General features: G+C 35.3%; 1 protein-coding gene across 1 annotated transcript; it reads left to right on the top strand.

The window, feature by feature from the left end:
• The first annotated feature begins 20 nt into the window (after positions 1 to 20).
• LOC102800706 (uncharacterized) lies at positions 21 to 10,011 on the top strand. The gene is made up of 10 exons (XM_006818475.3): positions 21 to 135; positions 5,879 to 5,966; positions 6,203 to 6,331; positions 6,474 to 6,695; positions 7,164 to 7,505; positions 7,770 to 7,826; positions 8,120 to 8,185; positions 8,312 to 8,362; positions 8,518 to 8,648; positions 8,832 to 10,011. The coding sequence occupies exons 2-10, from the start codon at positions 5,888 to 5,890 to the stop codon at positions 8,910 to 8,912; spliced, it is 1,158 nt and encodes a 385-aa protein (XP_006818538.3). The 5' UTR covers positions 21 to 135; positions 5,879 to 5,887; the 3' UTR covers positions 8,913 to 10,011.
• The last annotated feature ends 1,018 nt before the right edge of the window (positions 10,012 to 11,029 follow it).

Raw genomic sequence — 11,029 nt, 5'->3', positions numbered from 1 at the left:
CGTTTGCTCGGCGTCTGCTGAGTAATAGTCATATGATAGAGTAGCCAATCACTATAACAGCTGTGCACAAGACAGTTAAGGTTTACATCACATGAATGAAAAAAAAACACTACAGAGGAAAGCAAGTGATCAACGGTAAGTGTCGAAATGTCTTATTCTTGTATTCATACATATACAAATTCGTGATTTGTTAAAAACGTTATACTGTTTACAAGTTCAAATGTCAAGTCAAATGGAACGATCAACAGAGGTTACTCACACGCATGTATTCTCTATAGCTGCCGTGACAGGCCAGTATATGTATATCTGATCTAGTACTGGCGTAATACGGTTCTCCGATGGCTTTGCCCTTCATACAAACTTAAATTTGCTCACAGTGTTCATAATTGGAATCAATAATCGACTTATTCGCTGTAGTTGTTACTATTTAGGCAGATAGTTTAGATATGTGTCGACTTGAAAGCACTCTAAGTTAGATTAAAACGAGTTGTATGCTGATGTTAAGTTACATGCGATCTGTGCAGTGTTTTGAAAGGAATTCGAGGGCGACGAAATGCTGGTTTGGGTTCCTTACATTATTCTGCCTTTCAGGTGAACACAGATTGAGGCTTCTGGGGGATTGATCCATTTTTGCTCTTGCATAAGCATTATAATCCTCAACTTGAGACTAGTTCATTGGAAGATACATTTAATATTTACTGGCGATCCGCTCCGCTAGGATTGCCCTTAATCTCACTTGTGTGTGATTTCCAGTGTTTTCACGTATTGATTCTTCTGTGATATTTTGGCTTGGGCGATTTCGCTCAAACTTGGCAGACAGGTCACACCATCACCCTAGTTATTTGGTAAAATCTGAAAAAAAAAATTGGCCCACCGTTGCCGTTTTTTAGATAGCTTCGCGGGAAATGAATCTCCCCCTATAAATTTAGGATAAAACACCTCAGACATAGCTCATTCTACTGTGCGGGCACAAAGTTACTATTTGAATTTTTGATATCTTTTTTCATTAGTGAGACGTTTCACCCCAAAGTTGGAATAACTGTTCACCAAGAATGGCGTCTGTGATTTTTTTGGCTGGGCCGATTTGGCAGGAAAGTCACACCTTCACTCTAGTTAGTTTGTAAAATCTGAAAATAAATTCTGGCCCACCGTTACCTTCACGCCAAATGTATCTCGTCCTACATTTCTACGATTAAAAAGCACGGACGTAGCTCATTCTACTCTGCTTTAGAGTGGGCATAAATCTGCTGTTTTGTTTTTAATGTCTATTTTCAATACCGAGAAAATTGACCTCAAAGTTGGGGTAACTTTTCACCAGCAACGGCTTTTAATTCCTCTGTGATTTTTTTTGGCTTGGATGAATTTGTTCATACTTGACAGGCAGGTCGTACCGTCACTAATTGGAAAAAAAAATCCTGGCCCACCGCTGTCATGGCAACAGCCAAAAACTGATTTTTCTGAATACTTTCGCCCCAAATTTATTACCTCCTACCAGTCTTGTGATAGTGTTCAAATGGCCATGCTTTTCATTTTGCCTACGTGGCACACTGGTAAGAGATCACTGGCGCCGACATTGTTCCACTGTATCAACGTAATCCCAACGCAACTTTGAACTTTGAATGAACTGCAAATGCTGCCTTCAATCTAGAAAATACTGTCGCGAACCGGTTGGAATTAATCAATTTCACAGCAGAATACGTCCTTGCAATAAAATAAAGTGACTGAATGTTTTTTTGCACTTCGTTTGCGGACCTCGGTCTTAGTTATAAACCGACGTTAGCTTCACGTTCATGTCCTACAATGGCAATAGCCGAAATTAAACATGTTGCGTGTTTTTGAGCGGAGTGGATCGCCAACAAGCCTATCGGCTTTTTTAAACTTATCGGTTGGTTCAGTTATGATGTAGCCGGTTATTAGTCGTTTTCAAGTCTAGATTAATGGTATTATTATAATTATTTTGGAAAGTTACTTTATGCGCAATCCGACTAGTATATTCTTCTGATCTACGTGGCAAATATTATCAAATTGATTTTCAACTGAAGGCAGTGTGATTGAGGCAATTTATACCTCTAGTAATATTTAGTTCAGGTTTTGTCATTTCCTCCTGTAATAATTCAAAATGTATTTCAACAATATTTTTTTAAATAAACAAAATAATACACATACAATACAATAAAAGCCTTACTGCATATCAACGTTTTAAGGTAGCGAGAAGGTTTTGTGACGTTTTTAAATAAAACATTCTCTGTCTGTTGTCTCGTTCAAAACAGTAATTTAGGTTATATATATCAAAAGACTAAGTATAGAGGTGCAAATTCGCACAAACTGGACAAACATTGTTTACATAATTATCACGTGACATCAAAAATGGCAAACCTTGTAAAAATGACTAAGTCCGCGATTGCGAGAGCACACTGCGGAATTTCCTGGTGAAATTTACGTCATGCATTGTCCGTAATCAAGTCCATTGAAATGCGTCTCCGATAATCAAAAGACCTATTATTCCGATTTCTATGCAGGTTTGTTTTTTTGTCCCCAAATTATTTCATACTTGGCACCTTTAATAGACTATTATTCTGTGACAAAGCATTTTCTTTAAAAACCCAGACATATTTCGCACCATCATTATCTTTTGAACGATAACTGCGAGTTTGAATGTCCTAGTCCGAACGCACTTGATTTGGCGGCGGTCCCAATGAGTCGTTCTCGATCAAAACTTCAACTCGAGAAAAACGCGAAAAACAGTTTTGGTTAATAAAACACTGTAGATTTGCTGCACTATTATAAATATACACTAAAAATTGCCAAACATATTAACCACTGATATCATAGAACTCATAAAGAGTGTCAGATAATGAATAATTTCAAACTCGAGCGTGAAAAATGAAGAAAACTGCTGGCATTTGAGTCCGTACTCCAGGAACGTTCGGGTTTTCCATTGTTATGCAAACGAACAACGAGGGATAATCCTCTGACAAACATTACTGTCCCACTGTACACGCTGACAGTTTACAAACAAGCTAATCCTTCAAGTGTCTCTGATAAGACATCTAATAAAATGGTTTTCATGGTGAAACAAAATGGCCGATGTTTGAAAAAAAATTGCTGTGTCAGAGTGCGACACTGAGTGGCAGATTTTTCTTTGCCTCGTCTGTCAACTCTTTCTTTCTTTTCTTCGCCATTGCGTTAGAAAAAAAATGTATTAGTAAAATAGAATATTGACTTGGAAAATAAAACGATTTAAAAGAAAGTTGTGCAAAGTTACAGTACTCCTTTCGCACAATCTCCCGCCCGCTTCCGCTTTCCAATCACCTTTTTCTCTCGCTTTTGCGACTGCTTGTTGAATTCGACCGGACAATTTCCACTTTATTTTCGACCGCGCAAACCCCGAAATATCACCGCCCACCTGCTCGCTCGCGCGCATTTAAAATTCGGACTAACAGAATAATTTCCGAGGTTCACATTGTCTTATAATTGTCTTTCTGGTTTTTATAGATGTTGAACAGCTGAAAAAGGTCAAATACTTTTTGTTTTAACTATATATAATTATATGCACGCAACCTGACCCTTTGACCTCGATTTGGCTTGGACTGAATATTTTATTTTAAACAATATTCTGACTTGAAATACAAAATGTATTTCAAAACAAGTACACATGGTTGTCTGGGGTTTCTTTCCTGATTGTTGAGTCTTCGCAATGTGTTTTGTATAATTATTGTTGTTTCCTCCCGATGCTGAAGGACCGTAAAGCTAAATGGCAGTTACATGCATGGGCTGAGTGAAAGAAAATATTTCTAAGCCTAAAATAAAACCTAATATTACGCCTCTTTGTGTATTTGTTAATTTTACGTATGTTTGTCATGACAGTATGTTTGTAAATATCTAAAAAAATCTCGTCTTTCGTTGATAATTTCGATTGTTTGTTTGGAATGTCGATCCCCGTTGGTTTCTCCATACTGAGTTTAGGAAGGGTGTCGATCAACACCGTGACAATCAGCCGAAAGAAGACAAACATTTACCGTAAATCATGGAGATCATGTCCGTAATTTGTGGGCTGAAACCCCAAATAATTAATCAAGTATTATTATTTTAATATATATTTTATTTTACATCGCAAAACTAAACCATGCCCAAAACAGAGCTAGAGTTGTTCGCGGTGAAACAACCGCATTGAAGACGCTGCAACTTCAACTAGCCATTTCTTACCTTGAAATAAAAAAAATAAAAATTCGAAGAGCATCGGGGAAAATATTAATAATCATCCTTATCAATCACTTGCTTTATTTTATTCGAATCCATGAAATTCACGATTTTTTTTTACATTTGTTGGCAACTTCCGCGCTAAAAAATATTGAAAATGTGGGTGTGGTTATTTTGCAAAGTCCTGTTGATAATACGGACAAATATGGTTCTGTGACCCAGTTCGTGCTCCGATCAGGTGACTCTCAGCCAATCAATGATGTTGTAACAATAAAGTAAACCAGAGTAGCGTCGATGATTTTCAGCCCTGAAGGACTTCCGTGTGAATCCTGAGTTTTGAATTGTTCATCGACTGGCCACCAAATAGTTATGGCTATAACTAAATTTGACACGTTTTTCTTTTAAGCCCAATAAATTATTCATACATGTCAAGCTCTGTTCAATTTTTTTAGGGCATGTGGCCGTTTTTAGTCGAAAATATTTTTTGTGGGAACACTTTTTCGGTACGTAAACGGTATAGACCGAGCTCATTCAATGATCGTGACTTAATTTTAAAAATTAAATGTCAAATTTTACCAGACGTGGACCGATGTGAATTCGGTATCGTTATTTTTGGAATTAATCACTAACATTTCTCTGCTCTGTCAAAAGGAGTTACCTAGGCTTTTTTCACGTAACTGTCTCATTAAAATAAAAATAAAATATTACATCTAGAACAAGCACCCATAACACGTAACAAGAGGTCCCAGTTCAGTTGCTTTCACGATACAAGTGTAATACAACTATTAGATTTGAAGTGTCGTTCAGAATGTAATAATAGTTAATACTAGTTGTATGTTCACACTTTACTGTCAAAACCACCATTTCGACCACTCATGTGCCAGTTTTCAGTGTTTGGGCGAGCGTTCAATGTTTTCAATGAGCGAGCGAGCAAAAAAAACGCGATTAAAATGCGGTCGGTTTCCGGTCGGACAAGACCGCGTGGTCGGAAATTAAGCGATAAGCGGTCGATGTAAAAGCGGAAGGTTGGGCGAAATGAGTACTGTATGACCATGTTTCTCCGACGAAGTCTCGACTGACAATAATGCTGACAATGGACGTTAGATAAACACGCATTGTTTGCAACTGGAAGCTTATCACCCGTTATATCAGAATCGTCAACAACAGAGTATACAGATAAGATGTTATCATTTAAACCCTTTCAAAGATAAACACTATGCAAATATCCACAAAACGGCAGTTGTAGTCTTTTTTGCTAGTGTTTTAAAACACTAATTTGAGCAACATTATTTCGCAATTTCGATCTTTTGTAAATCTGAGGTGATGTATCAAGGTCTAAAGTAACCGTTTTATCAATTTTTGAAAAATCAAGAAAAAAGTGAAAATTTCCCTTCTCGCTACCTTAACAAATAATCAAATAATCTATTTCACAAAAGACACAATTACTGAGATCTTCATACACGGTATTAATTCTTGTTTAAGTTCCCTCGGAAGCACTTTCTGATTTCACCTGACCTTCGACACAAGAAACTGTGAGGTAGCAGATATATGCATAGTGTATATGGCATTATATAAATACTATATTAATGTATGGTTAAATTTATTTTCACGTTCTCGTACCAAATGTATTCAGTTTTTTTTATTATTTAATTATGTTTCACTCATTTTTGCTACTTAGTTTACCATAATGAAATTTATATGTGTTGGGATTATATTTATATTACTGAATGGGACATACTCAGTATCTTCTTGTCCACCTCACCCAGGTACAGTACTAATCTTTTCTTTTGTTATTTCAATAAAAAAAACGTTACGACACAGTACAAAATATATATTTGAATTTTTCATTTGTTCAATGAATATTATTTTTGTTGGGAATGTAATGACGTTGTTTTAATTACAGACTGTGTGGCTGTCTTGCTTGTTCGAATTCTGCGTTACATGTTGCATTTGTTTGTATCTGTGCCTCAAATTGCATGTCATTTTCTTGCGGTTTTAGTAGACTCCAGAAATATTGGCAGTTATACGTTGTTGGTCCCACAAAATACGGACACGAATATCCTTCCTGGCTTTTCAATTCTGCTAGGGAGTGGAACTTCACAGCAGGTCTGTGTTTACTTCGTAAAGAATGGTGAGTGCAATGAAGTCTGAAAAATAACATAACATAAACAATTAATACTTTTTAGCTTACTCTTATTATTATGGATCTAATGATATACCCATGCAAAACATTGTGTGTGCTTCGACGTAAAACATTAATAATTGTTTTACAGGGAATTACACTCGACTCTCCTGCACCAGTGATATACTAAATGTTGATGGCAATGATGATGATGGTGATGATGATGATGATGATAACCATAAATACAAATTCATTACAAGGAACCAGCAATATGTCTTTAGGATTGGGAACATTTCTGATTTTGACAATGGAATGTATCAATTCGTACTGAACTCTGGAGATATTGTGGCCTCTTCTAAAGTGAATGTTTTAGGTAAGCATTGAGTGTATTCTACATGTTGTGTGATAATTAAATTAAATTAAATTAAATTAAAGCATTGTGCTATACATCAGGCATTATATGTAGTGGAAAAAATACATTAATTCGCATACCAATGAATTTAAAATAGTCATGAAATGTTGTGTGACAGATGTTTTGGTTGGTAAACATCTAAGAATATGCAAATATGCAAATTTAATCATAAACACAATGACAGTTGACAACATATACCGTGATTTATTCATACTCAATTTATTATACACCTCTGTAAAAAAATAACCAAAAATACGTCCACTACACACTTAAAAGCTTGAAATAGGTTAATGATTGATTTATGATTGATTGACTGATAGATTGATTGATTGATTGATTGATTGATTGATTGATATATTAGTTAATTGATTGTTTTTCCTTGCTTGATTGCTTGCTTGATTGATTGATTGATTGATTGATTGATTGCAGATGTGTCTACTGGAATACTCCATGCATATGGTAGAGTTGGACGAAGAATGTCGATACACTTTGAGCTTAAGTTGAACAACTCTATGGATGTTGTTTTATCACAACGAACTCCTCGGCCAGTTAGAGAATTATTCTCTCTGATTAACGACAATGGGGAAATTAAACCTGACGATGTGTTTGGTTGCCTGGTAGAGTGGAATGGCATAGTGGAACCGAGTCTTCATGAAGGCGTACTCTCCATTTATTTTAATAAAGTATCACATAGTACAACTGGGAGGTATATGCTTGGCGAAAGTACTCGACGTGCACATAAAAACACAATTATTGAGATCCTCATACATGGTATTACTTCTTATTTAAGTTTTCTCAGTGCCCAATACAGCTATTAGTGTATTGCAATAATTTAAGAATTACATTTTGTATTTGCAATTGCTTAGTTTAGTTGAATTATTAAATAAATCAGGTTTTTCCAGTAATAATATAATTGTCGTATGTTCGAAAGGTTAATTTAATTTCATTAATAACTTTCAAAACTATATAATGTATGACATAAGCAAGTAAATTCGAATCACGGTAAAAGCCTTCTCTACTTTTTTTTTATTTCAGAGGACATGGACATGGTAACTTTTATTAGTAAAAAACCTGGAATCAGTCAAAACGATGGTGAGATCACATGCATTGTGTCACACCCTGTTGATGGAATTGGATTTTATTTCAAATAAAATTGATTGATTGATTGATTGATTGATTGATTGATTGATTGATTGATTGATTGATCCATCGATTGATCATGTTGTGGATTCAAACAAATACGTTTAACATTGAGTTATTCGATATTGCATGTAATACCACACTCACTTTAATATAATTTCTGAATACACATTTTATTGATTACCCTTATACGTGAATTTGGTAATAACAATATTTATAATATATTGTGTACTGATACTCCACAGATCCAGCTAATTTAGACAATCAAGCTACGCTTCCAGTTACGTCAATAGACGAGAACACCACATCAGGTAACTGCAATGAAGGGAGGGAGAGAGAGAGAGAGAGATTATAGACGATACCCATGACCACTATTTACATCAATATAATAAAGTTTAATATATTTATATTTTTACTCTAATTGTTTTATTTTCTAGATAGTGAAGTTGAGAAAGTGCAAAATAAAACAGCAATACATTATGAGCAAGGTGAGTATGTGGGAGTAGCTTAACATATCTGTTATTGACAGGGATATGCTACTGTCTGTGTATTTCATCACATTATCGTGTTCCCAAGACTGAAATATAAATAATTAGGCTATAACATGCTCATATATTTTGCTTATGTTTATTTTTCTATTTAGACCACCAAGTTACAAGCACTGTGTTCTGTCCATTGGCGATTGTCCTGTTGGTTTTCATTATTTGCCTGCTTGTCTACTTGCACGGTGTACGTCCATTGTTTGAATGGAGAAACCGTTTCTGGAAACACAAGGTAGATTAGTTATTGTTTAACAAATTTGTTATTTACATGTAACTTTTTTTCAGTGGAGTGCCAGTGTGCATTCTATTTTCGGGTCAACTAAAATGGTGGCAGTAATGGCGCTGTTGTTTGTCTTCTTACTTGTGCTGTTGGAATCGTATTAATTATTAGAATTTGTGTTCTGTATCTTTCCAGAAACATCCTTCCGATGACTATACATTTCTATGGAGTGCTGAAGATGATGCCATAACTATCACCAAGTCACGGACACTTTGAATATTAAATTGGCTGTCCAGCATGTTTTAAGACAGGCATCTCTCAACAAGCCACACATATTGACCCATAGAAACTGTTAATTGGAAGACGTTTTCTACGACCTAGTGAATTAAAATTAAACTACTTCTCTTTAAGTTATGCTAGTTATGTTTGATAAAGTTTATCAACACATATCATTTATTTTATCAGCAAACATGTCATTTTCACATTTTTGCATTGATCTTATACATTGATGCAGGAAATGTATTAAATAGTTGAGTAGTTTTAATTACGTAGGTGACACTATGTCTGACATATTGCTACACGGAAGCATAACACACTGTCAACGTCAACCCCAGTGTGAAAGTTTCACAAGAAACAAATCAGTACTACATAGCTATTTAGGTTTGAACTTTTGTGAATAACTAAACAATTCACTTTCAAAAAATTCAACCAGTACGAATAGTATATACACTTATATAAAGTGTGTGTCGCTCTCACATAAACACACCGATTAATGTCTTGTTAATATGCTACTGAAAGTAAATTATATCCAGAATCTGCCATCACCTTTCACAAGCAAATTTTACTCTTCAATAGTTATGTACCGTTTTTGTAAATCATTCCATTTAACGTGAAGCTGAATAGTGAAGTGTAAAGCCAATGATGTCTACACATGGAAAATACAAACACCCGTTTTCGGTCTGTGAGTGCCCATGAACCTGCATTTACAATTGAATTAAATTATTTTCAATGTTATTTTTTTTTATTTAACAAAGCAAATATTTTATTTTTTTATTTTATTTTATTTTACATTGTTTGTAACAAATAATCCTCTGGGGATGAGAAATGGTTATTAGTTCTGTGCCATGTTAAGTTTACAGAAATTGTAAAAAAAATCGTATCAGGTCAATCAGTTAATAACCCGAGTGAATTGTATTGAAATGTGTCTAGAATACTAACTATTTTTCCAGATGTTTTTTTTTTCTGATATAGACATAATGATGTATCTGTCGAATATTTTGTGTTTAACTTGTCACGATCTGTCGTGCATAAACATTATGTCATACAATGGTCTACCAAACGTGTTATGCTAAAACAAAGATGATTTCTAAACATATTTTGTAGTTCTTTTCTTTCAAACTAAGGATTTACTGTAGTATGTAGTTTAAAATGAGTGTCTGAAAAATGACACCTGTCACGGTTTGCAAACGTCCACTGCCACAAGTATATATGGTAATCAAGCAGACATATATTTGGGTCTTATTAGGGGCGGTGGTTGTCGGACAGTCCGCGTTCGAATTGTACATACAAAGACTATGTGACCCACATCGAACACAACGCGGTACGATGACCTTCCGTAACTATAACCGTAACCACGCGCCAGACGCCCCCCTTACCTTCAGCCCGCAAAAAATAACAAATCGATTCACAAACCCATCCCACCGGAGGTTTACTTCGGCCACGTCAATAGAAGCGCGCGACCCCCTTACCGAATTTCTGGATCCGCCAGTAGAAACCGTATGGATTTAGCAGTACCGGCGGTACTTACAACAGTGAATTTCATCTCATTCATAAATTATTATTAATAAACAAGCCATGTGATTGAAAATACCTTAATGATCAGAAAATGTACTTCACCGTCAAGCAAACATTTTTATCATAGATGTATGAAAAACAATACTTTCACTATTACATATATATAGTTACTTCTATGCAACAAGTTAAATATCGTGGTAGGTCGTGCCGATTTATTCAAATCCAAAACATGCGCTTCCATTGGCTATAGTAAGAAGCCATTTGCTAGGTTTTGGATCTTATTGCAAGGCAAATATAATAGGTGCTTGGTAGAAGAAACTCGCCCCGCTCTATAAGAGTATTTTTTGTAAACGTCGTCTGTTTACTGTAGGCATACACTTTTGACGAGGAACTACTTAATTCTTTATATTCTGCATATACTATGCATATTTGCATATTAATACACCGATGTTAAGATAAGCATGTTAATATTAATAAACATTTATAAACTTAGCCGTTAATTTATTTGAAATCAGACTCACTCAAATTCAAACAAGATGAATGGAATCGCCCAGTCGGTACACGCCTCCAGTTATTGAAGTGTCCACGCATAAATTAGC

Source organism: Saccoglossus kowalevskii, chromosome 5 (assembly GCF_978046115.1).
Source record: "Saccoglossus kowalevskii chromosome 5, keSacKowa6.1, whole genome shotgun sequence".
Taxonomy (NCBI): Eukaryota; Metazoa; Hemichordata; class Enteropneusta; family Harrimaniidae; genus Saccoglossus; species Saccoglossus kowalevskii.
Note: the sequence above shows the minus strand (reverse complement) of the source record. Positions and strands in the feature narration are given on the sequence as shown.

What these genes read in the sequence shown, in the direction of transcription:
- LOC102800706 (XM_006818475.3), top strand. Translation starts at nt 5,888, where the DNA reads ATGAAATTTATATGTGTTGGGATTATATTTATATTACTGAATGGGACA. An exon ending in TTCTAAAGTGAATGTTTTAG is followed by an intron (nt 6,696 to 7,163) that starts GTAAGCATTGAG and finishes GATTGATTGCAG; the next exon opens with ATGTGTCTACTGGAATACTC. An exon ending in AGCAATACATTATGAGCAAG is followed by an intron (nt 8,363 to 8,517) that starts GTGAGTATGTGG and finishes TTTTCTATTTAG; the next exon opens with ACCACCAAGTTACAAGCACT.